The sequence below is a fragment of the Tursiops truncatus genome, chromosome 9 (assembly GCF_011762595.2).
Source record: "Tursiops truncatus isolate mTurTru1 chromosome 9, mTurTru1.mat.Y, whole genome shotgun sequence".
NCBI lineage: Eukaryota > Metazoa > Chordata > Mammalia > Artiodactyla > Delphinidae > Tursiops > Tursiops truncatus.
In genome coordinates, this window is record NC_047042.1 from 93,279,375 (window position 1) to 93,304,453 (window position 25,079).

General features: G+C 42.4%; 1 protein-coding gene across 4 annotated transcripts; it reads right to left on the reverse strand.

The window, feature by feature from the left end:
* Window positions 1-13,045: 13,045 nt before the first annotated feature.
* LOC101328375 (probable inactive serine protease 58) lies at window positions 13,046-24,386 on the reverse strand. 4 transcript variants are annotated; one of them, XM_073810021.1, is made up of 7 exons: window positions 24,348-24,386; window positions 20,132-20,238; window positions 19,612-19,726; window positions 18,643-18,799; window positions 16,676-16,926; window positions 14,589-14,725; window positions 13,452-14,181 (listed from the first exon to the last, which is right to left on the reverse strand). In XM_073810021.1, exons 3-7 carry the CDS (start codon window positions 19,649-19,651, stop codon window positions 14,032-14,034), a joined length of 735 nt encoding a protein of 244 aa, XP_073666122.1. In that variant the 5' UTR covers window positions 19,652-19,726; window positions 20,132-20,238; window positions 24,348-24,386; the 3' UTR covers window positions 13,452-14,031. The 4 variants fall into 4 exon arrangements, with proteins under 4 accessions (XP_073666124.1, XP_073666125.1, XP_073666122.1 ...); XM_073810022.1 differs by having other exon boundaries at window positions 24,312-24,358; XM_073810024.1 differs by lacking the exon at window positions 19,612-19,726 and having other exon boundaries at window positions 13,451-14,181; window positions 24,312-24,358.
* Between the last annotated feature and the right edge of the window lie 693 nt (window positions 24,387-25,079).

A 25,079-nucleotide genomic window follows, 5' to 3' on the forward strand; every position in this document is an offset into this window, starting at 1 on the left:
GAAACCCAGAGAAATTCTGGGAGCTCAGAAAAGGAGTAGAGTGAATATCTCAACGTATGACCCCCCACTCACACCCCTGGAATAAATAAGCACACGTTTTTTCCAATTAGATCCACATTCTCCACACTCAGCACTGCCTACATTTCTCACACCTCAAGCTCAAGTCGATCTTTCTAAAATTAAGATCCACAGAGAGGGCCTGACCTAGAAAGGACCAGCGTCTGGGTCCCATAGTGGAGGACTTACCAAATATTGACCTAAAAGCCGTGGCTCAGAACTGGGTCTGCAGCCTGAGGAAGGGCACACATGGAGTGAGGGCAGAACAAGGAGACTCAGCCCCAGACAAATGGCCGGGAACCAGCGGGAGAGGCGTTATGAGAGAGAACCCCATCCTGAGACCCCTGCAGAGATGGGAGACCGGACCGCAGCTAATCCACTCTGCTTCCAGCTCAGCTAATCCACTCTGCTTCCAGCTCAGAGCTTCTCCATCCTAGACGGTGTGGACCACGTGAGCAGGTAACTGGGGTGCAGGGTGGGAGTGAGTGAATAAGGAGGCATTTTAAAGGCAGCCCCGTCTCTAATGGCGGGGTCGGGGGGCGTGTGGTTTGCGGTGCAGAGCTGCAAGCACTTGCTCTTTCCTCAGTGCTTGTGCGCAGTGAGAAGTTTTTTCCATCAGGGAGCGCCATCTGCCCACGGATCTCCACGACCTGCACCAAGGGCATGACAGCAGCCATAGGTGTTGGTCTTCTCTCAGCCCCTTTCAGGTGTGGTGGTGAACACCTGCCCAGCTCTAGAGGACAAGGACAGGGATGAAGAGGAGGTCGAGAGCCTGGCCCAGAGCCCTGGGGGCATCTGGAGACCTGTGTTCTCTCATTTCTCCAGGAAGGGTACCTCTGTTTGAGAATATCACTGGGAGGTCCGCCGTCAGAGGCCATCGAGAGGCGGTTTAATACAGAGGAAATGGTAGGGCAGGGAGGCCCTGGGCCACCGGCTCTTAAAGGAAAGCTGGGGCCCTCTGCTGGCAGTTCTTAAAACAACTACAGCCAAGCATCTGGCTGGAGTGATGGAAAGGACCATTGCTCCGATGGGTTCCCTTCAACCTCAATCCCTGAGAGCTCTCTGGCGACTTCCTGGATGCAATTCTGCTCTCTCAGACCCTGAGCTATGCCTTAATACTATTGCCTGTATCCTTGATTCCATGGTGATGAAACTAGCCGTCGCAGAATGGCAGATGGTAGGGGTTCAAACGATGCTTTTTGACTGAATGGATAATGTTATTCCCTGGTTACTCAGATAGGAAATATTGATCAATGTCCTGTGAGTCTCCCGTCTTCAGGTTGATAAGTGATTTGTCCGTTTCTTTGCAAAGTATATTTAATTTCATTTTCTCCTTCAATACTTTCAAGTGCTCTATTAGGCAAGTACATACCGCCATTTTTTTTTAAAATAGGGAAATGGATGCTCAAGAGTTTGTATGACTTGCCTGATGTCACATAGCTAATAGTAGTAGAACCAGGTCTCAACAAACAGGAATTCTGTTTCTACGTCTAGGACTCTCAACACCTCTCTCTGCATAATGAATACATTACTACTGGGATGGGGGAGGTGTTACCTGGCCGGCATCTTTGCCCCCCTCCGGAAAGCCGATGCACATAACATGGCTAGTGATGTGGGAATTCCCTGGTGGTCCAGTGGTTAGGACTCGGTGCTCTCACTGCTGGGGCACAGGGTTCAAACCCTGGTTGGGGGCAATAAAAAACATTGCTGTGATGCCATCGGGAGAGGCCGTTTGGCAAACATGGTCAGAGAACGCAGGGAAGTCTACACACCACGTGGAGTAGGTCAGGTGAGTGGCCCGAGAAGAAGAGTGAGGAAAGGGCCAAGCTAGTCACCCTGGATGCAGGATCAGACTGGAATAGACAGAATTGTACTGATTAAATCTAATCACTTGGAGGGAAAAGCAGTGTATTTTCTGTTCGTGTAAACCAGCTTCTGCCCCGTAGTTGTCTTCACGGTTTGAATTAGTCTGAAGATCGTGGAATTGAAGGACTGGCACGTGAATACAGTCACCAACGACAGCTGTCTACTTGTTCTCCTTTGTCTCAGTCACTCTCTCAATCAATCAATCAATGTATAAAAATGCCTGCTCAGTTGTCAGTATTTTACTAGATAGGGTGTGACTTTCAAGAAATATGAGGCATGTTTCCTCTTTACTTCCTCCAAATTTTACCCCTCTTATTTCCTTCCTTATTCTTTCATTTAGAAGGTCCTCAGAGAGCAGAAAGCATGAGCTCAAAATTTCACTTGTAGTTCCGAGCGGCAAAGAAAGGAGTTATATATCTTTGTGTAACATCTTGGTTGTAATTCAGACTCCTGAGCCCCAAGCAGACACACAGCTAGTATTTAAGACCCATATGCCATCGTTTCAGGGCCCCTGAGTAGGGGAGGAAAAGGGGGTCTAATGTGAAGGTAGGGGGGATTAAATACAGGTGGGCTTGGGGAGAGGGGAGTTGATAATGAGTTAATAATTGTTAGGGTTTCAGGATCCACGCAAGGGTCCCTTGAGCTTAGGCATACACACAGAGCGCCCTGGTGGGAGCTTGTTGATGATAAACTGGGGTGAACTGGATAAACTGGGTTTGGGATGAATCCTGACATGTTTGGACATGAAAATAGTTTTCATTCTTTTTTTTTAAGATTTTTTTTGATGTGGACCATTGTTTTAAAGTCTTTATTGAATTCGTTACAATATTGCTTCTGTTTTATGTTTTGGTTTTTTTGGCGGCGAGGCATGTGGGATCTTAGCTCCCTGACCAGGGATCAAACCCGTACCCTCTGCATTGGAAGGCGAAGTCTTTACCACTGGACCACCAGGGAAGTCCCAGCAAATAAGTTTAATTCTAATTGAAGAAATAAGCACAGGTGTAAAGAAATGGTGACAGATTCCCAGTCATCCCTTGGTAAAGGCTTCAGTGGAATTATGAGCTCTTGAGTGCCTACCATGTGCAAAGTATTATGCTATGTGCCTTACATAAGTTATTTATTCCCAACAATCCAGAAAAGTATTATGGGTCCCATTTGAGAGATAAACACACTAAGGCAAGAGAGGTTAAATTACTTAATTACCTGCCCAAGGACACACAGCTAGTAGCTGTTGAAGCTCGGATTAAATACCAGCTTGGATCCCAAATCCACACTCTCTCCACTACACTAACCCTAGGTCACTCTTTGGGGGAATCTATAAATTAAATGAACTTGCAGTGGTGGGGCGGATGGTAGAAGTCAAAGAGGGGGGATGGGGATGACAATAACAGGAGGGATTCAGCTAAGCTAACGCCAAAGCATACTGAAGTGAGGGTAGAAGGGCAACCAGGCAGGCTGTCAGGCAGGTGGCCGGTAGAGGCGTGGCAGGCCAGGGAAACTTAAGTGTATGGCGGGCACTTAGCAGCAGGACGCTCTGACAGCAAGAAGCTGGCCTCTTACGGGTTTCTAGCACCACCTGGGGAGAGTAAGGCAGAGTCCAAGCTTACAGGAGCCAGAGAATCAGACAAGGTTGTCAAGTCAAAGACAGCATTAATGCAACTGGGATACAAAGGGTGACTTTACTGCAGGAACAGAACAGAAGCCCAGTCATTAGAATTGGGCCTGTTAAGGTAGAAAAATGTAATAGCAAGTTTGGGTTGGTGATGAGTCACTTGAATAAGGAGGATGTTTAAACTCCTTTCACGAAGGACAGCATTGGACCCCGGTCTTGGGCTGCTGTTGGAGATGGAGCTCTACGGATTACAGATGTGCCAATTAAATTGATCAGGGTAGGGGTTTGGGGCTTCAGAGAGGCAGGGACGAGCCAGTATAGACTGGGGGAAAGACAAGGGGAAGACATTTGTCTCTATGGCATATTGGTTTAATTTTGGTCAGAGTAGCTGCCAGAAAGCCCAAAGTAAGATAAGCAAGCTGCCTAGTGCTGTGTGAGTTTTCAAAGGGCCTGGGAGTGATGGCCTTGGGGTTTCTTGTTAGTGTCCAACCCTGGCCCAGCTTCTCAAAGCCCCATCTTTAGCTTCTGCTGGGCAATTTGATTCTATTCCAATTGTTTGAGCCAATGACTTTAAACCAGGGCTTTTTTTTTTTTCCACCCTGGTTCCCTATGAACAGAGCTCACTTTATGGTTTCTCAGATCCTCCCATCCTTGAAGTAAATACACAAAGGAAGGAATTCTAAATTAAGTTCTAAGACGTCTTGAAAGTCTCATCAGTGCAGTAGCTGGTGTTCATTTCTGTGCACAAGAACAAGCTCCAGCCTAACCTTCACCTAGTTTTTGTGAGACCCTATCCATTCACATTTCACTTTGGGGATCTTTTCAGCCTTGAGAATGGTGGTTTGGGGCGTATCACCAATCCTGACGTATTGTTAGCATTTGAGGAGGCTATAAGGACGGACACCCCTATTTTCTCTACATAAATTCTGAACAAATTGAGAGAGATAAAGGAGTAGGGCAGATGGAGAGGGAAATTCCTGGCAATGTTACTTATGGAGCTGATAGAGAATGCGGCTTAGATATAGGACAACAGGATGCCCAGCGCTGCAACTTAAAATGAGGAGGACTCATCCCGCCCTTCAGGATACTGAGGGGTAGCCTCCGTCCTATTTTCTGTTAAAAACACAAAATGCAGATGAACAGAGAAGCCTTGAAGAAGAACGTTGTAGGTGTCACACTTTCTCCTCCTTCAGTGTCATTTATCTCCTGCTGAAGAACCTTTTACATTTTCATGTAACTTGCTAAAGGAACATAGACAACATCAAGTTATTAATTTCACCTGCTTCTCTAACTCAAAATGGAAATGAATGATATTACATGATGATGTTTTGGGGCCTTGAAGAGGATTCTCTCCAGGGTTCTCCATAAAAACGGGATCCCCGGGAATGAAACTGACAGGAAGTTCAAGTTCTTATTTGATTTACATAATCAAAAAACCAACCAAAAAGCCACACCAACAGATCTGATAACAGTGGACCGATGTGAGTCAATGTGCGAAAGTATCACGGCCTCCTCTCTCGCTCACAGACCTGTTAGTTATGTTAACTGTTTCGATGCCCCTTGAGGGAAGGGAGCTGGAGAATGGACTCTATTCTAACACTGAGAGGCTTCGAGCTTATATAAAAGTGACCAGTGTCTATTTGCCTGGCAACTTGTGCTCCACGGACAAGAACATAGCTTAATTTTTTGAGGGAACCTGAATGAGTTCTAATTGGTGGTGGGGGGAAGACATGGTCCGTGCCAACCTCTGATCAGAGTGGGGCTTATGAAAATTGAGCGATTCATGGATTTTTTTTTTTTTTAACCTAAGTCTTTCCTAGAGCAATTCAGTGGGGCTCTGGATTTATTTCCTTATTTCCTATGTGTACTGTTGCTGGGGGAGGTGCACTTTTTAATCTACAACTGGTAGAATTGCTACAACTATGACAATCTCTCCCTGGCCTGTGACCGGAGGGCTTTCGTTGTAGAAAACGCTAAGAGGAAGTTGACAGAAACTTCCTTTAGTAAATCTAATGCATGAGCACATTGCCGAGATCAGTACTACCAACACAGGCTTGAACTGCGCTGGGTGGTAATTTCTATTATAATCCCATTCAGTTCTTCAGCTTGGCCCAAGTCAAAAGAGTAGTGGGGAATGATAGTGTTCGATTATTGGGTAATCAGGTGGTAATGCCAATTATAGTTACTGTTCCATACGTAGCCTCCTTACCAGAGCAAATAAATACAGTCCTTCATTCTTGGTATGCAGCTATTCACCTAGCAAGTGCATTTATGTTGTTGTTGTTTAATAGCTTTATGGAAATATAATTGTCATATGATAAACTGCATATATTTAAAACGTACAATTTGATGAGTTTGAAAGGTTTGTTAAACATGTGATTAAATCGTCACCACAACCAAGATAATGAACATATGTATCACGCGTAGAAATGTTTCCCTTTGCGTTACCTCTCCCTCACTCCACTTTCTGCATCCTTGCCTACACTAGACCACTGCCTTCAGTCACTGTAGATCTGTGTGCATGTAGATAAAACTGGAGTCATACCGTACGTATTCATTTTGTCTGGCTTATTTCACTCAGCTTAATTATTTTGAGGTTATGCATGTTGATAGTTGTATCGAACGCTCATTCGTTTATATTGCTGTGAAGTATTCTATTGTATGACTATGCCACAACATGTTTTTATCTGTTTACCCATTTATGATCACGGCAAGTGCATTTTTGTACGTTGTCTTTGAGAAGTTCAGAATCACTTTAGCTTTCATTTGGCAGAAACAGCAGTATATATTTCACCTCCAGAGCAATCATGATTGCTCTGGCCCTGTACCTGAATGTAATCTTTAAGGGACTTGGCAGTCTCAAAGGGTACCATACTGGTCTGCTGTATTGATGATATCATGGCGATAGGACCAGACAGCAAGTAGCAAGTTTCCCAGATGTCTTGGGAAAACAGATGTATGGTAATGAGTAGGTGACGCAACAAGTAAAAAATAGAATCACCTGCTTCTGCAGTGAAGCTTGTGGGTGTATGATTGGTTCCTCCACTGAAATGAACGCATTGTTGAAACTTGTGCTCTCTACCATTAAGAGTGATGTCCGAAGGTCTCTAAATTTTATGAGCAACATATATCTCATTGGGATGTCATGCTCTGAGCCATTTAATGAGTGATCTAAAAAGTTGCTAGTTTAGGGAGAGACTAAGTCAGAAAAGATTCTCCAGCCTGCACAAGTTGAAGTACAATTGGTTCTGTTTCTTGGGTTTAAACTCTGTAGCTCCAATAGTGCTAACAGTATTTTTAGCAACCTAGATGAAGTGTATGACAAAGCCTAATAAGAAAATCAATACAGAGATCCCTAAACTAGGTAGCAAAGTCACGGTAGCTTTTTGAGAAATAGCTTCTGGTTTGCTACTAGGATCAGGTGGAGATTAAATGCCAGACTGCCGACCACCTGTTGACCATGATACTTGCTCTAGGTGGGGCTACCTTCCTCTCCTTGTCATTAACTTGGATATGCTCAGTAGCATTACATTCTCAATTAGAAACGTAAATGGAAAAGAGGTAAATCAGGCACTGAGTGTCCAAATTGTTTGCATAAGAAATTGCTCTGGGCAACCTTTCCTCAATCCACACTTATGACCTGAAAGAGATTTCTCCCTGAACAGTTTGCTGAGGGTGAAAAGACTTCACCTTGATTATGCATAACTTTGGTTGATAATATTGGTCCAATTGCACGTGTACTGTTGTGATATTAAAACCCTTCAGAGGGATGCCGTGAAGGAAAAAGGAGAATTGAATTCTTCTCAGGAGACAAAAGTTCAATCAACATATCTGGTTCTCTTTCTTGAGGTCAAGATTTATTTGAATTTCTTAGGAGTGGCTGGTGGTCTGCCCTGGTAGGCACTCAGAAAGAGCAAGCTGGGGGAGGGGATAAGTTATTTGAGGAAGAATTATGTACAAGCGTTTTTCAAGGTCAGCTTGGAGCAGGAAAATGTGTCCCATGAGAATTCTTACCAAAATGCTCTCACTGCAGAAGACTTTAACGATCAGATAGACAAGCCGGTCTATTCTGAAGTCCTTCCTCATTGTTCTGAGTGGTTTTTAAATGGCTCTACAAACAAAGTGAGCAATGGAACCAAACGGAGCGTATGCAGAGACTTCTTGCAAAGACCCAGTTTGCCAGTGTCAGTGACCAATCTCACCCTTAATATAATGATGACATATCACTGGTACCCCAGGTCTCCCACCAGCCATGTGGTGGGAGATGAGTCCCTTTTTGTCATGGAGGGAGTAGCTATTTGTTCTCACTGCACATGACATATTCTATTTTTTTTTGGCTGTGCCACGTGGCTTGTGAGATCTTAGTTCCGCGACCAGGGATCAAACCCACACCCTCGGCAGTGAAAATGCATTGTCCTAACTACTGGACCACCAGGGAATTCCTGACATATTTTAGATTTGGATTTTCTTTCTTTTGCCATCGTCACTCTCAGCCCCACCATCCTTGAATCCCTTATATATTCCACAAAAATGGAATGTACTTTCCAACCAAGGAAGTTACCTTACAGTGGTAGCAGTGAGACAGTAGGCTGATGCCCATGGAATTCAGTGACCTTACCATCTGCTTCATCACCTGGGATCAGTTGGCTTTTTAAGATATCAGTATGATCTGTTGAAACTGTAGCACCATTTCAAACAGAAACATCTACAGAGGCTGAGGTGCTTTCCTGCAAAAACCATCTGTTTCTTCCAAAGCAAAAAAAAAATTCAACTAATAACATACATGAAGGTGAAGTGCTCACAATAGCACTGAATAATCCACACACAATGTTGCTGTTCAGCACCACAAGCTAGGCTTTATTGACTTAGAGGTTTTAGAACCCTAGTGAGCACAAGATTTACTGCTGGAACTTCTGCTTCCTGAGAGGAGTTCTCTTCTTGCCTAGCTAGACCGTAAGGGTGTAATAGTCCACTGGTAATGGCCACAGACAGAACTCTCTAGAACTCGGTTTTGTTTTTGTGGTTTTGATCCTCAGTCAACTGACCAAAGGCTACTCCCCATAGAAAACTATCAATTAAAACTCTCAGGTGGTAAATGGAGCTGCAGAGGTGAAATGAAAAGAAAAGGAAGGAAGAAAAAGGCAAGAGTGATAACTGGGGGAGAATGCAGCTCCCGGGGCAGCTGGCATAATAGAAAGAGCCCACGTGCAGGTATATTGGCAAATCCATCCTGGACTCCCTGTTCATCTGCTATGTCCTAAGCCCCGGTTAACTTTTGTATTAACCTCTCAGAGCGCAAGTCCCTACTGAGAATCCTGCAAAATGAATGTCCAGAGTCTCTGTCTGGTGCTGAGAGTTGTGTGGGCAGGGAGAAACCAAGCGCCATTCCTCCAACAGCCCCCCTCCTTAAACCTTCTCCCTTCCCTGTGACTTCTATGTAGCGCCATCCTTCTCAGACTCCCGTTTGCCGTGTGTAACTTGCCAAAAGCACATGCTATTGAGTTCTGTGCAAGTAGTAGGGGTTTTGTCGCCCAAGATGGCAATCGAGTGGCCTTTTTTTTTTTCAATAAGTCAATGGTCGATTCATTAGAGAGGACACAATTGCCACTCCATAAATTCCAACTGCCTAAGGGGTATGTAGTTTGCCATCATCATCATTAGGTGAGGAGGGAAGGCTGCCATGTATAATCACAGTACAGGTAGGTACCAGTCACCCACTCTGTGGGGCAGGAGTGAGACAGGTATGTGCGATGCAACTCAGGACACTGATTAGATTTAATTCTGAGGCTGGACTTGGGGACAGGTGGTGTTATATGGTCTAGAATTCCCATCATGAGAGCTCAGTTGTTCGGGACGGTATTTTCAATCCAGGGTATGTAGTTAATGATTCTGGTATAGATGCCAACATCGGCTCTCAAAACACATCCATCTACAAAAGTCAGGATTCCCTGTACCCCATGGCACAGGGCAGGGGCAGCTGTGACTTCCTGCCAGGGAAAAGGAAACTGGGTTATCTTTCTGGCAAAGGACACAATAAAATGGGAAAATTAAGGCATTGAGAGTACATTACCTTGCAGGGTAGTCTCCTTCCTGGCACGATGCCCACGCACATCATACTATCTCTGATGTTGTAGGTTTTATAGGCTTCGCGGCACTCAGTCTTGGAGATTACAGAGATACTGACATTCTGCAGTGAGTCGGGGTCCTTGTCTAGAAGAAAGAAATAAATAGAACTTGAAGAGTTATGAGATACCAAACTTTCTTTTTTCCTTTCCCTCTTTTTCATCACATTTCATCTCCTGGTAGAAAGGAAGAGTTCAAACACTGAGAGAAATCACAGCTATGACCACTAAGACCATAGGAAATGATCAGATTAACAATTTCTCATGATACAAAGTGTCTATCTACTTATAAAAGAGATTAAATTCTTGGAAGTTAGATGTAAATATAAGACATTTCTGCAATGAAATGAAATAAATTACTTAAAACATTTCTGGCAATTCAAACGTTTAAAAAGTGTCCTTTGAGTTGGAGTCTTATTCATTCAATTTTATTTTACTTTTTGAGCTTCCATGTTTTTTATTTGTCCCATATTTTACATTAATCACTGTCTCCTTTCTAATTTTTAAATTGAAATATATTGACGAGAAACACTTTATAAATTTAAGGTGTATAGCGTATTGATTTGACACATTTGAATACTGTAATATGATTGCCATTGTGGCAACAGTTCACCTCTACCACCTCACATAATTATCATTTCTTTTTTGTGGTGGGAAAAATTAAGATCTAGTCCCTCAGCAAGTTTGATTATAATACAATATTGTTATTTATATTCACTATACTGTGTATTAGATTTCCAGAACTTATTTATCTACTAGTTGCAAGTTTGTACCCTTAAACAAGGTCTCTCCTATCCTGAGAGTTTGAAGGAATTTAGTGAGCTCTAAGCCTAATTTTTCATTTAAAATCACTCAAAAAGTGGTTTTCTTAAACCCATAAAACTAGGATTTGAAACTAAGTCTCTTCATTCCTAATTCAAGTTATTTCCTTTATATCAGTAGTTCACACATACTATGAACTGTGCAGACCCATAACAAAATGTTTCCAATCTGCAACAAAATGAGAAAAACAAGAGCAACGTAGTATCTCCACAAATGTTAGTTTTCTTGCCAAAGATTCCTCTTTAGGAGGAAGTATTTTAGTTTAAGATTTTGTTTGTTTTAGTTGGGTGTGTGTTTATTTGAGTGTCTTTATTTGAAAATAATATATTAATTCTTTAAAAGAAAATGATTGAGATTCTTTGCCTTATTTTCCAGCCCAGCAATAATTGTATAGCTCCACATTTCTTTTGGGAATTTTTTTTTGGAAATGCTTACTTAACTACCTCATGAGCCGGATCAAAATAAACTGCACTTTTTTGTAAGTTACATCTCTTTTTGACTCAAGTGACATACCCAGATGAATCAAACATACTGCTTAACAGTAGGACTTCGCCTATTTCCAAAACTCAAATTGTCTCTCAAAGGACAAGGAAATTCTACATTTTTTTAATTGGAGTATAGTTGATTTACAATGTCCTGTTACTTTCTGCTGTACAGAAAAGTGAATCAGTTATATATACATATATACTCTTTTTTAGATTACTTTCCCATGTAGGTCATTGCAGAGTATTGAGTAGAGTTCCCTGTGCTATACAGTAGCTCCTTATTATTTGATATATAATAGTGTGTATATGTCGATCCGAATCTCCCAGTTTATCCCTTTCCCCCTTCCCGCCCCCCCCGACCCCCGGTAACCATAGATTGTTTTCTACATCTGTGATTCTATTTCCGCTTTGTAAATAAGTTCATTTGTACTATTTTTTTAGGTTCCACATATAAGCGATATCATATATTTGTCTTTCTCTGTCTGACTTCCTTCGCTCAGTATGACAATCTCTAGGTCCATCCATGTTGCTGCAAATGGCATTATTTAATTCTACTTTATGGCTGAGTAATATTCCATTGTATATATGTACCACATCTTTATCCTTTCCTCTGTTTATGGACATTTAGGTTGCTTCCATGTCCTGGCTACTGTAAATAGTTCTGCAATGAACATTGGGGTGCATGTATCTTTTTGAATTATGGTTTTCCCTGGGTATATGCCCAGGAGGGGGATTGCTGGATCATATGGTAGCTCTATTTTTAGTTTTTATAAGGAACCTCCATACTGTTCTTCATAGTGGCTGTACCAATTTACATTCCCACCAACAGTGTAGAAGGGTTCCATTTTCTCTACACCCTCTCCAGCCTTTATTGTTTGTAGATTCTTTGATGATGGCTATTCTGACCAGTGTGAGGTGATACCTCATCGTAGTTTTTATTTGTATTTCTCTAATAATTAGTGACGTTGAGCATCTTTTCATATGCTTTTGGCCATCTGTATGTCTTCTTTGGAGAAATGTCTATTTAGATCTTCCACCCATTTTTCGATTGCGTTGTTTGTTTTTATGTTATTGAGCTGCATGAGCTGTTTGTATATTTTGGAGATTATTCCCTCATCAGTCGCTTCGTTTGCAAATATTTTCTCCCATACTGAGATAATGTATTTTGTTTTGTTTATGGTTTCCTTTGCTGTGCAAAAGCTTTTAAATTTAATTAGGTCCCATTTGTTTATTTTTATTACTCTAGGAGGTAGATCATAAAAGATCTTGCTTCGATTTATGTCGTAGAGTGTTCTGCCTGTGTTTTCCTCAAAGAGGTTTATAGTATCCGGTCTTACATTTAGGTATTTAATCCATTTTAAGTTTATTTTTGTGTATGGTGTTAGGGAGTGTTCTAATTTCATTCTTTCACATATAGCTGTCCAGCACCACTTACTGAAGAGACTGTCTTTTCTTCGTTGTATATTCTTGCCTCCTTTGTCATAGATTAGTTGACCATAGGTGTGTGGGTTTATCTCTGGACTCTCTGTCCTGTTCTATTGATCTATGTTTCTGTTTTTGTGCCAGTACCATACTTTTTTGATGACTATAGCTTTGTAGTGTAGTCTGAAGTCAGGGAGCCTGATTCCTCCAGCTCCGTTTTTCTTGTTTTAGAGGATGTTATACTGGGTGATATAAGCCAGAAACAGTAAGACAAATACTATCTCACTTAAATGTGAAATCTAAAAATGCCAAATGCATAGAAACAGACAGTAGAATGCTGGTTACCAAGGACTAGGGGGTGGAGGATATAGGGGTATGTTGATGAAAGGATACAAACTTTCAGTTGTAAGATGAGTAAGTTCTGGAGGTTTAATGTAAAGCATGGTGACTAGAGTTAATATTGTTGTATGGTGTACTTGAAATTTTCTAAGAGAATAGATCTTTTTTTTTTAACATCTTTATTGGAGTATAATTGCTTTACAATGGTATGTTAGTTTCTGCTTTATAACAAAGCGAATCAGTTATACATATACATATATCCCCATATCTCTTCCCTCTTGTGTCTCTCTCCCTCCCACCCTCCCTATCCCACCCCTCTAGGTGGTCACAAAGCACTGAGCTGATCTCCCTGTGCTATGTGGCTGCTTCCCACTAGCTATCTGTTTTACATTTGGTAGTGTATATATGTCCATGCCACTCTCTCACTTCATCCAAGCTTACCCTTCCCCCTCCCCGTGTCCTCAAGTCCATTCTCTAGTAGGTCTGCGTCTTTATTCCCATCTTGCCCCTAGGTTCTTCATGACCTTTTTTTTTTTTTTTTTTTTTTTTAGATTCCATATATATGTGTTAGCATACGGTATTTGTTTTTCTCTTTCTGACTTACTTCACTCTGTATGGCAGACTCTAGGTCCATCCACCTCACTACAAATAACTCAATTTCATTTCTTTTTATGGCTGAGTAATATTCCATTGTATATATGTACCACATCTTCTTTATCCATTCATCTGTCGATGGACACTTAAGTTGCTTCCATGTCCTGGCTATTGTAAATAGAGTTGCAATGAACATTGTGGTACATGACTCTTTTTGAATTATGGTTTTCTCAGGGTATATGCCCAGTAGTGGGATTGCTGGGTCGTATGGTAGTTCTATATTTACTTTTTGTTTTTGTTTTTTGCGGTATGCGGTCCTCTCACTGTTGTGGCCTCTCCCGTTGCAGAGCACAGGCTCCGGACGCGCAGGCTCAGCGGCCATGGCTCACGGGCCCAGCCGCTCCGCGGCATGTGGGATCTTCCCGGACTGGGGCACGAACCCGTGTCCCCTGCATCGGCAGGTGGACTCTCAACCACTGCGCCACCAGGGAAGCCCTCAATAATTTTTGAATGAACAAATGGTGAGGATGTTGCTAAATTTCTCATCATGTTTACAGTTTATGTGATAAAGAGATCAGGGGCCACAGCCTAAGTTTTTAGTGTCATTTTTGTTTTTAATTAATTCTGTTCAAGAACAGGAAAGATAGAGCTGTGGATCCAGTGTAGAAATCAAGAAGCTACTGCACTGAAGGGATGGAGGGACAGAGGAGCCTCAGTAGCTTTCAATGGTGTTTATGATCCATCTTGCATAAGGATTAACTTCTGTGAAGAATCCTTCACTTCCCAGGGTGACACTTCCTTTTGCCCAAGTCAAGATGCCATGCAACCTCCCACCGCAGATGGCTGGAGCTGCTGAGACTTCCTGCCAGAGAGAGAGGGAACAGGAGATCAATAGTGCTTGGTCCTCATGGAACAAGAATTAATTGCAAGAAGTGGCACATTATAGTAGCAGAAGCATCTCACGGCCTGGAATCATTTTTCTTGAGAGGTGACAAAGCTCTCTTCACATCCACGCAGGGCTCACCTCTCTTGGTTTGAATTTGACCAAACTGAGAGCAAGTAGGAGGAGAAAGGACAAATGGCTCTCCCCACCCCCGAATCTCTCCCACTGTTAAAGGAAGGCAGGGGAATTGATGAGAAATCCAGAGACTGAGGAGAAAGAGTAGAAGGGCTCCAGGCCTCCTTGTTGGGCACCATTTGGTTTCCCATGGGCACCTCTCCTCGTCATGGACCCCTTGCTATCTTCCTGTTTGGGGAAGGGAAAGATACCTTATTTTCAGATAAGTTCTTTAGAGGTTGTCCCACACACATGATGTTTATTGCCATTCTTTCATCCTGCATATTCTGGCACTCATCGTGGGGGAGAGTATATTGGTTTATCCAAGTCAGCTTGTCAGGGTCACTAACTGTGGGGAAGAGAAATGAAGTCCAGGGTTACTCTCCTTATCACATATACTCTTGTGATCAGCCTCTATTTTGTGAATACATTAATACCCGAGAATATTTATGGCAGGTATCAGACATTCCATCCTTCTTAGAGTCCCCTGTTCAGTATCTCTGTGTCAGAGCAGTGGATTCAGAGCATTATGTGAGCCTTACGTCAGATATCATCAGATCTATAATTCTCTCTGTAGCGTGCATAACTTAGAAAGCTTGAAAAACCCACAGGAAAATTATGAATGATTGTGAGAAGAGAGAGACACAAAGCCATTGTCCCCAAGAAACCTTCATTTTTGGCACCTACTTCATCATCTTTACATTTAATCATAAAGGTAGAAAACTATTTTTAATGTGTCTAAACATGCTTTTTTAGTGAGATAATTTATAAATGGATTATTTATAAGTGTATGTGAGTGTATATGTATAAATACACATATATATTTTCCCCTAAGAAGTAATATTGCCCATCTCACTAATAGCAATTGTTACTATACTGTTAACCTCAGGATGCAAGGAGTCTAACCAAGGCATTATATAATTTTAATCTCTGGTAGAGAGTAACAAGGAGGAAGGAAACAAAAAATTAACCAGAGATTGCTCAGGCTAAGCCTAGTGTTACTTACAGAGAAGGATTTTTCTGATATATATCCAATCTAACGTCTTAAAGCAGATTAGACCAGAAGATGTCAAGTCAGAAAAGAACAAGATGAGTTATGTTCAGTTTTAAGTTTTTGTGGAAATTGAACTGAAATACATAGAACAAGCTAGGTGAAAGTAACCTAGTTACTTGAAATAATGAACTCGATACATATTGGGAGGCTGGCACCAGAGAGCTTGTAGAATTGGTTTGTCACTATGATTCTGGCATGCAGAGCCTATGGGATAAAACAGTTATGTAGTTTTATTTTGTTTTCAAATGCTATGTAATGAATTACTTCGTAAAATGTGATACAGTTACTTTGAATAAGACTTAAAATCTTCAATTTGTTCAGAAAATATGTTCACTTAGATTCCCTGGAATGTTGCTTCTAAATTGAAAATGAAGTTGCCAAATACTGAGAATACAAAAGTTCCCACTTTCTACTTTTGTTTTCACGAAACAGACTGATAGACAAAACAGTCTCCCACTTTTTTTTTTTTTTGGTACGCGGGCCTCTCACTGTTGTGGCCTCTCCCGTTGCGGAGCACGGGCTCTGGACGCGCAGGCTCAGCGGCCATGGCTCACGGGCCCAGCTGCTCCGCGGCATGTGGGATCCCCCGGGACCGTGGCACGAACCCGCGTCCCCTGCATCGGCAGGCGGACTCTCAACCACTGCGCCAGCAGGGAAGCCCCAGTCTCCCACTTTTTATTTTTACAGAACATATGAATTGTTCTGTAACTACCAGAGAAGGGTTTAAACCTGATTAACACCCATGACAATTTGCCTCAGTGAACAGGCTTGGCAAGCCAATCAATCAATGCCACTTTTTAAAGTCAGCAAATCAGACTTGCCTCCAATAAACATGCTGAGTGCCAACCAATCAACAACAACCTCACCCAGGTAACCACGCCTCTACAGATGACGTCAACTTTCTAAGCCCCTGAAAGTCTTCCAAACCCTGTACGGAAAGCTTCCCACAAACCCCATATAAGCCTAGTACTCTGCTCCTTGAGACTGTTGTCTGCTCAGCATTGCTCTTCTATAATAAGCAATAAATTTAGCTTTATCAGTTCATTTCAGGTATCAAGTGGTGGTTCCAGCATCCTTTGATAATACTGAAAGAGAGTATAATGGTAGTGTAAGGCCCTGCAGCAATCCCTCTAGGGTCAAGAGCATTACCTCATAGCAACTGTTTCCTTCAGGTATATCCGTCCACATGTTCCCCAGCGCCAAAACCTTCTCAGGATGAAGAACACAGAGTCAAAAAACACTTACGGTTTTTATATTTACTCCAGGTCCAGGTTGGGATAAAGCAGGAATTATTAACTGGTAAGGGTTCCATGGCTATGGCTATGGTTCCCACTTGGTTGTTGAGTGCAGCAGCCTTAGACAGTTTTATCATCACCAAGTCATTGTTCAGAGATCCTGCGTTGAATTCAGGGTGGGGCACCACCATTGAGTAATTCCGCACCTGCTCTTTCTTATTTTTGATGTTGGGTTGATAAACTCCCAATCGGATTTTAACACTATGGAAGAAAGAAGGCAGGCAGTTGGAAAAGAACAGGGTCACAGAACGTCAGAATTGCAAGAAGTGTCAGAGGTGACCTCCTCCAATCATCTTAATTTTATCTCTTAGACCTGAGAACTCAAGTGACCGGCCTTGGTCTGTAAAATAGTAATAATAATAGTTTATAGGACTGTTGTGTTAGACTCAATGTATAGACATAAAACCTGACATGGTATCTGCCACCTAGAACATACTCAGTGCAATCTAGTTGTGATGATGGTGATGATGGTGGTGATGGTGGTGATGGTGATGATGGTGGTGATGGTGATGATGGTGATGATGGTGGTGATGATGGTGGTGATGGTGATGATGGTGATGATGGTGGTTATGGTGGTGATGGTGATGATGGATGATCTGAATGAAGAGGTAACAGAGATGGCACCACAATGCATCATTGCAGAGGTCGTTGCCTGCACTACACTGTCTCAAGCAACTCTTGAGCAAAGCATATTGTACCCTTTGTTTCTGGATATTCTTAGGCCCTTCCCAGCTCCTCTTGGGCCCATATCATTGTATTTACCATGTGCTGCCTACACTCATTATAGATTCACAAGACTCTTAGTAGTCTATCAGGACTCCCATTTACCATCTTCCATTACATTTCCTGGACAAATTAAAAACCCACAGGCTTCCAGTGTCAGGAGTCCAGTCACGTAACAGGCACAGGAGCCACTGCCTACCAGAAACAGTTCATGCATTAGGCCTGGCTGAGAGAAGAACATCCAGTTCACCAGCTCCAGTTCTTGGAGGGGATGAACTGTCTTTATTTCCTTTGTATTTCTCATTAACACACAGAGCACGGCTTCAATCTGGGTCTGAGTAAACTGTCTTGAACAACCAGATGGCTAAGAGTTCTGAGTTAGAAATGACCCTTATATACTCCTGAAACTCTGGCTAGGTCCCAATCATACAACAGTTTCTCACACACAGCAGAGACACTGAGGTTTGTAAGGGACAGCATCATCTCGTGCAGAGCTCCTTTGCCCTTCTCCTGTTACCTGCATCGCATGGCTTCTGCTAACACTTGGACCTCAGCCTCTGAACACCCACCCCTACTCATTACACTCACTCAGCGCTGGTCTCTCAGTTTGGCAAACACTCAATTATCTTTACTGCTTCAGAGACTCTGTACACTATTCCCTCTGCCAGGAATTTTCCCCAGGATTTATTCACTTGGTTGCATCCCCCTCTTCCTGTTGGTCTCATCTCTTCAACTAGGCCTGACATGATCACCCTAAGCAAAGTAGATATCTTGCTTTATTCCTGTATTTTTCAGCTTGGCACTCTTTTTAATGTTTTATTTGGGGACATGTATTTGTTTGGCCTTACTTCCTCTACCAGAATGTGAGCTCCATGAGGGAAAACGAATTTCTGTCTTGTTCCCTTGCTGTTTTTTCAGTGCATTAAGCAGTCCCTAGAATATAGTAAATGTTCAATAAGTATGTTGAATGAATGAATATTATTTACTCTCTGTGAGAAAGAGTCTTCTGACAGCTTCCTCTTCATCTCCTCCTAAACCACCCAAGTGTGTATTATTTTCCCCGTTGGGAAGATGACCCTCTCTCTTCCTGGGGCTTCTAATTCCCTAGGATGCCATTAGAACTTGCTGGGATGCCTCATCAGACCTGATTTTGTTCGAATAGCTCATGGCTCCCAAGAGCAAACAGATACTTACGGTAAGGGGCAGTGAGCAGTGGTCAGTAGCCACTCAGGGTGAATGAGAGACCCCACACAGGGTTCCGGGAAGGACTGAAGATAGACCATGTAAGGAATAGTAAAATCCTCTGCTACGTTCATCTTCTCAGTGTTAGAATCTTGGGCCGGAATGACTCCTAAAGAATCAGTGGGGTCACAGGTAGAAGGAGAGACAGGGCGAGAGGTGAGAGTTGACTAGTTTTTGCCACCTTCAGGTTTTCAAGGACAATGTCAAGGTCTTCAAGTTATTTTTAAATATTCTTTTAAATCAAAGGGCAATCATGCATGTCACCTGAGCTCTACACATGAAGAAAACTGACACATGTCTTTGCTTGAGATGGAGGTATATTAAAGTTCTATGAAACTAATGCAAAGGCTTATCTGAGGCTGATCAAAAACCCTGATGGGCAGTGCTGTGTATTATAAAAATGAAAAAAAAAGACTTACTACTTTAAAAATAATAGTTTAAATTAACTTTTGCCAGGAATGAAAGGAAAAAGTTAAATACTGCCTGACTTTGGTGGTGAAAGGAATGGAAAAGCTTGGGATAGGGCCACAAGGCTCTCAGAGCCCCTGACCCAGCCCCCCTTCCTTTCGGGCACTCACTCCTCCAAAGTCCATCTGCCCAGAGAAAGGGAAGATGTGCTTTTCTGGTGTCTGTCCAGGAGACTCGGCAGTCTAGGAAATCACACACTCAAGAGTCCTGGGAGAGTGCAGGGGACTTCTAGTGACGTATCCTAACATGCTCACAGGCACCGGAGAAGCTCAGAGAGACTGCTGGTGGGGTGAGCTGTGCATCGAGAGTGGTTCCTTTCGTTTGCATCAACAGTTACTTGAAGGAAATGCCCACCAACTCCTCTCTCTTCAGTTGTGGCTAGCTACCTCCCTCTCTGACCCTCCCACACACCACCGCATCTCTGCCTAAGCAGCAACAAGACCCCAGACCCACCAGCTGCGCTCATGAGTGCAAAGATGAGATAGCACTTCATGGCAGGCTGGGATCTCGCCAGGAGCAGACAAGTCAGATCAGGCTGTCAGCTGTCTCAATCTTTAGTCCAAGCGTCCTTGGCAAGAACAGCGGGTGGGGGGGAGAGAAAATATTAAGTTGGCGGGTAGGGGAGAAGCAAGGCTTTTACAGATGTCTTCAAACGAGCCCTGATCAAAATCCAGTTACATAAGGCACACCTGAGATCTGTCTCTGATGTGGGTGAAAGGGAAAGGGGCAGACCAAGTCCAGCCCCTGGTGCCTCTTCTCTGACCCTAAAAATCTCAGGAGTACCTGCTGACATTCTCCTCCCCTCTCTGTGACACAGTCTTTCTTTGTTGTCCTCTCCTCCCTTTGTGACTGTGAACCTCTCTCCCTGCCCTCACTTGCCATCTCCCTTTTCCTCAAGAGTCCCTCTGCCCCTCTCAGAGACTCTTCAAACGTTGGGGTATGAAATAGATTTAACAAATCACCCTCCCCTCACCGTTTTAGTGACGAGGATGCCGTAGGCCTCGTGGAAGTTAACAGCCAAGTCAGGACTCGGAACGGTGTTTCCAGATTTCCCCTGATGTGTAGAACTTTACCTGAGCCCTGTGTTCCCAGAAAACAGCAGTGGGTGAAAAATTCTTGGAAATTCTGTATTCTGAGAAATGGCTCATCACAAAGAATGACCCTTCCCCATATGAGTTTGAAAAGGCTCCGTCCACTCTCTCATGGCTCCCGTAAGACCTCGGATGAGTCCTTTGTGGACGTGTGACAAGGTCAGCCACAGACCTTCCCGCCTTTGCCTGAACCACACGGACCCTCCAGCTCCCCATTCTTTCTCTCATCAATGATTAGCTGAGCTTAGAACTGTTTTCCCCCGCCCCAATCTAACTACAACTAGAGATAAACACTTCCTGTTCAGCTAACTGAGAATTCCCCTGATTGCAAAACAACCTCAACTGTTAATCTCCCCACCTGTAACTTGTCTACATCTCCCTACAAAAGTCTTAAGGCGAAAGCATCCTGCTGAGGCACTCTGATCTCCAGATCTGGGATGTTCTTCTTATTGCAATAATCTGAATAAAATCAGTCTCCCTACCTGTTCAGTTTCTGTGTTTGACACTTAGTACTCTTTTTAATGCACCCCACTCCTTCTTTTTATAAGTTAGCCTTAACTTTCGGACTGCGCCCCCGCCCCGAGATATGTAACAAATAGTGGTTTCAGCCATGGATATTGGTCTATAGTTCTCTTGTGTTGTCTTTCTCTGGCTTTGGTATCAGGGTAATGCTGGCCTTGTAGAATGAGTTGGGAAGTGTTCTCCCTTCTTCAGCTTTTGGAGGAGTTTGAGCAGGGTTGGTGTTCATTCTTTGAATGTTTGTTAGAATTCTCCAGCTAAGCTGTCTGGTCCTGGGGTTTTCTGTGTTGAGAGGTTTTTGATTACTGACTCAATCTCTTTACTCATTATTGGTCTGTTCAGATTTTCTATTTATAAAGTGCTTAGAACAGCAAGTTCTAATGGTAAATAGTAAGTGCTATATAAATGCTTGTTAAATAAAATAACTATAACCTTAGGATCTCCATATTTTCCAGGCCTCTGGGGACACATTTTTATCTATGTCCAAATATTGTTGTAAGTCCTTAAATCTTTGTAACATTTCCATGTTTATTAGTAGCAGTGAGGAGCATAGACTCAGGAGTCAAGCTCCTATAGGTAGGGTTCAATTCCTGGCTTCAGGACTCTCTAGGTGCCTTGTCCTGATAAAAACATTTAACCCCTTTAAGCCTCAGTATTCTAATTTATAAAATGGGAGGAATATTAGCACCTAATTCATAGGATGGACATCTTGTTTGCTTCCAGGTTTTGGCAATTATAAATACAGCTGCTATCAACACGCATGAGCAGGTTTTTGTGTGGAGATACATTTTCAGCTCCTTTGAGTAAATACCAAGGAGTGTGATCGCTGGATCGTATGGCAAGAGTATGTTTAGAAAGTTTCCACAGCTTAGATGGAATGTAAATTAAAAAGGGATTAGACTGAGCTACTCAGAAAAAATGGATATTTTTAAGACTACATAAAGACTTTTCTAGTTGCATTTTTTCAACAAGGCAGACATTCTTACTTGACTTTTAAAAGTAAGGCTAAAATCATACCAAGATAGTAAATATCTTTATTTTTTAAAGGTCTTTTAAAATTTGATTTTAACACTAAATTTACTTGCCATAAAAGATAAATGATTAAACTAGTTTTCATTTAAATAATGAATTAAATAAGATTTCTAGGGAAAAAGAGGCTTCTATTTGTCTTATTAAAGCAAATATTCTTAGATAAATTCATCTTGAGTATACCTTGAAAATTTTTGCTCGTTAATGGGAAACCTAACAGATTATGGAGTATACCAATCTGAAGTGAAGTTACTTCTATCCAGCTTATATATCCCATGTGAAAAAATATTTACATAAGTAGCTAAACTTCCAAGTGCAAATATTGCTTTATTTTACATAGCTATCAAAGGTCCTAACCATGAAGTTGACAGTTGAGAGCCATCTGAGAGTTTTCAGAGCAAGTGATAAGCAAATTAATTCTATCTGTTACTGTAATGAGATAGCAAAAAAACTTTTGCTAATCTCAGACTGTTACCTCTTTACATTGCCTTATTTTTGCTATGAAATATCATGTCTTCCTGGATTTTATTGAATCATGAATTAGGTATTTATTTGTAGTAGATATCTTTTGGTGAGAGAGATCTCTTCTGACTACAAAATGGGTTTTTAAATCATAGTATGCTTTCACAGTTCTTTTGATGTTTTTCTTTTGATTATACTTTGGAAGCAGATCTTTGCTTTCCGTTTACCCATTCTTTGATCCAGTTTTCTTTTCCTGTGGCATTTGCATTGATTAGCATTATATTCTCTAGTCTCTATTTATTTGTTTTCTGTTTACCCAGTCAGAATGAATACACCGTGAAGGCAAGGTTTTAACTGTTTTCTTCCCTGCTGTATCTTTAGTGAATAAAACACTGTTAGGCAGGTAATAGGCCCTCAATAAGTTAAGCGGTTGGATAAATGAATAGAATAGTTACATTGTCTCCACTGTACAACATACCAAGTTTATTTAATCCATCTGCTGTTAATGACTATTTGAGTTATTTCCGGATTTTCAGTGTGATGTAGACAATACATCAGTAAGCATCCTTGATTACTCTTGGTGGAGACTGTGGCTGCCTCCTTAAAATCTATACCTCCTTTTCTTGATAGCTAACCTTATAATTACTCAGTTAACCAAATATATACCAAGTAGGCTGTGTTTATTGCAAAATGAAAAGGTTACTCGTGCGTTGATGGTGTGCCATGTAACTTAATTATAAGTTCAACAGCATAATCCTCTTCAGTTTTTGGCTCAGGGATGAGAGAGTGACCAAATTCAGTTAAGGAGACACAATATGTTTGACAGCAGCTTCTGGGGAAAAAGCTTCTTTCTCCCTATACACAGGCAAGGGAGAGTATGGCTCCAACAGCTGTCTTGATCACAAGGCTTTATCCTTAGGATAAAGCTGACAGTGGTGCAGAGGGCAAAGACAGAAATAAATTGGGTCCCCTGATGGCATTTTTGAATTGCTGAATCAAACCATTCTTTCAGTGCTCACTATTTCTAAGCTTCCACCAGTGCATTTTAAAGTACATGTTAAAGTATGAGTTGGACATTCTGTTCCTTGCAACTGAATGATTCCTAAATGATACACTCACACTTAACGCTTTTTTTTTTTTTTTTTTTTTTGCCGTACGCGGCCCTCTCACTGTTGTGGCCTCTCCCGTTGCGGAGCGGAGGCTCCGGACGCGCAGACTCAGTGGCCATGGCTCACGAGCCTAGCCGCTCCGCGGCATGTGGGATCTTCCCGGACCGGGGCACGAACCTGTGTCCCCTGCATCGGCAGGCGGACTCTCAACCACTGCGCCACCAGGGAAGCCCCACATTTTTGTTTTTATAAGCACATTTTAATAGGATAGGATTCTAGAAGTTTAGTTGCTGGGCCAAAGAGCATATAGATTTCACATTTTAATATAATTTCACAAATTGTAACAAGTCATATTTTAAATAAGAGATAGAAAATGCCAAGATATGCTGAAAAGGGACTATTGGATGGCGTCCAGAAAAATGATTTATTTGCCTTTTCATACTTTACTCTGGGCCTGCCCTGATCTCTCATCTTTTATGTTATCTCACTTATCTTTTCAGGTCTCTGAATCTTCCCTCTACCTGAGGTGGTTAGGTGAGTAGGTGTATATTGGTGGTGGTGATGGGTGGGGTAGAAGAACGTCTCAGAGGGAACAGGGAAATCTTTAAACTCATTTGTCTCTGTAGAGAAGCCTGAGATGTTTATTTAAGGTAGATATAAGGTAACATTTAAAAACAACAAAAAAAGAGGAGTTATATGTGAAATTATTTTAGGCCATAAGCAAACATAAAAGCAATTCAATAACAACTAAGGAAATACACAGGACAGATTAGTTATAACTGAACACTTAAGAGCCCTGAATGCAAGGCTAAGGAATTTGGGCTCCATCTTAGTGGCATGATAAGGTAATATTAAGGGCTCAGGACTGCTCCCTACAAATGTGCCACCCAGAGGTATACAAAGGGATAGAAAATTGGTAATAGAGGAATGTATCTTCCCATACCTTCCTCTTCTGAGATACCGGTTATGGACTGCATACCTGTGTCCCTCACCACCAAAATTCGTATGTTCAAACCCTAACACCCAAGGAGATGGTATGAGGAGGTAGGGCCTTTGGAAAGTTTAGATGAGGTCATAAAGGTGGAGCCCCCATGATGGAATTAGTGCTCTTATAAGAGGGAGATGCTGTTACCTAACACAAGTCTGTGTGACATAATGAGGCCAAACAATACCAAAACATCAGAGTTGGGAGCAGAGAAAGGTTTATTGCAGGGCCATGCAAGGAAATGGGTGGCTCATACCTTAAAAATCCTAAACTCCCTGAAAGCTTTCAGCAAAGCCCTTTTATAGGAAAGCTGAGGGAGCGGTGTGGTTAGTTGTTGCAGATTTCTTGCTGTCAGATCCTTTGTTCTTGAGGTCAGGTCGCGGTCAGGTCACGATGTTCCTGTAAACCTCCACCAAAACAAATGTTGTTCTCTGTTCTGACAAGAAAGTGCAAGGTCCCAAGGCTCGACTTTCGCCCTCTGAGGTCCAGGCTCTGGCTAAGAGGAGGGGGTCCCCGCACAGGAGGGTTACCCTGCCCGGGAGTGCTCGTCCAGCACCCAGGCCCCGCCGAAGACGTAGTTCTCCGCTGACGATGCCCTCAGGGCCAGGTCCCCAGACCCTGCCCAGCTGTCATCACTGAAGGAGCCGGGCACCCAGGACCCAGCCAGTGCTCAGGCTCCTCAGGCCACCCAAAGCGGGGCTGGGGAGCAGGTCCTGTGGACCCATG

Coding starts and splice junctions, on each gene's coding strand:
- LOC101328375 (XM_073810021.1), bottom strand. CDS start 19,651: ATGAAGTGCTATCTCATCTTTGCACTCATGAGCGCAGCTG. Junction 16,927..18,642: donor ACTGCTCACTGCCCCTTACC/GTAAGTATCTGT, acceptor TTTCTTCCATAG/TGTTAAAATCCGATTGGGAG. Junction 14,182..14,588: donor AGAACTTATCTGAAAATAAG/GTATCTTTCCCT, acceptor TCTCTCTGGCAG/GAAGTCTCAGCAGCTCCAGC.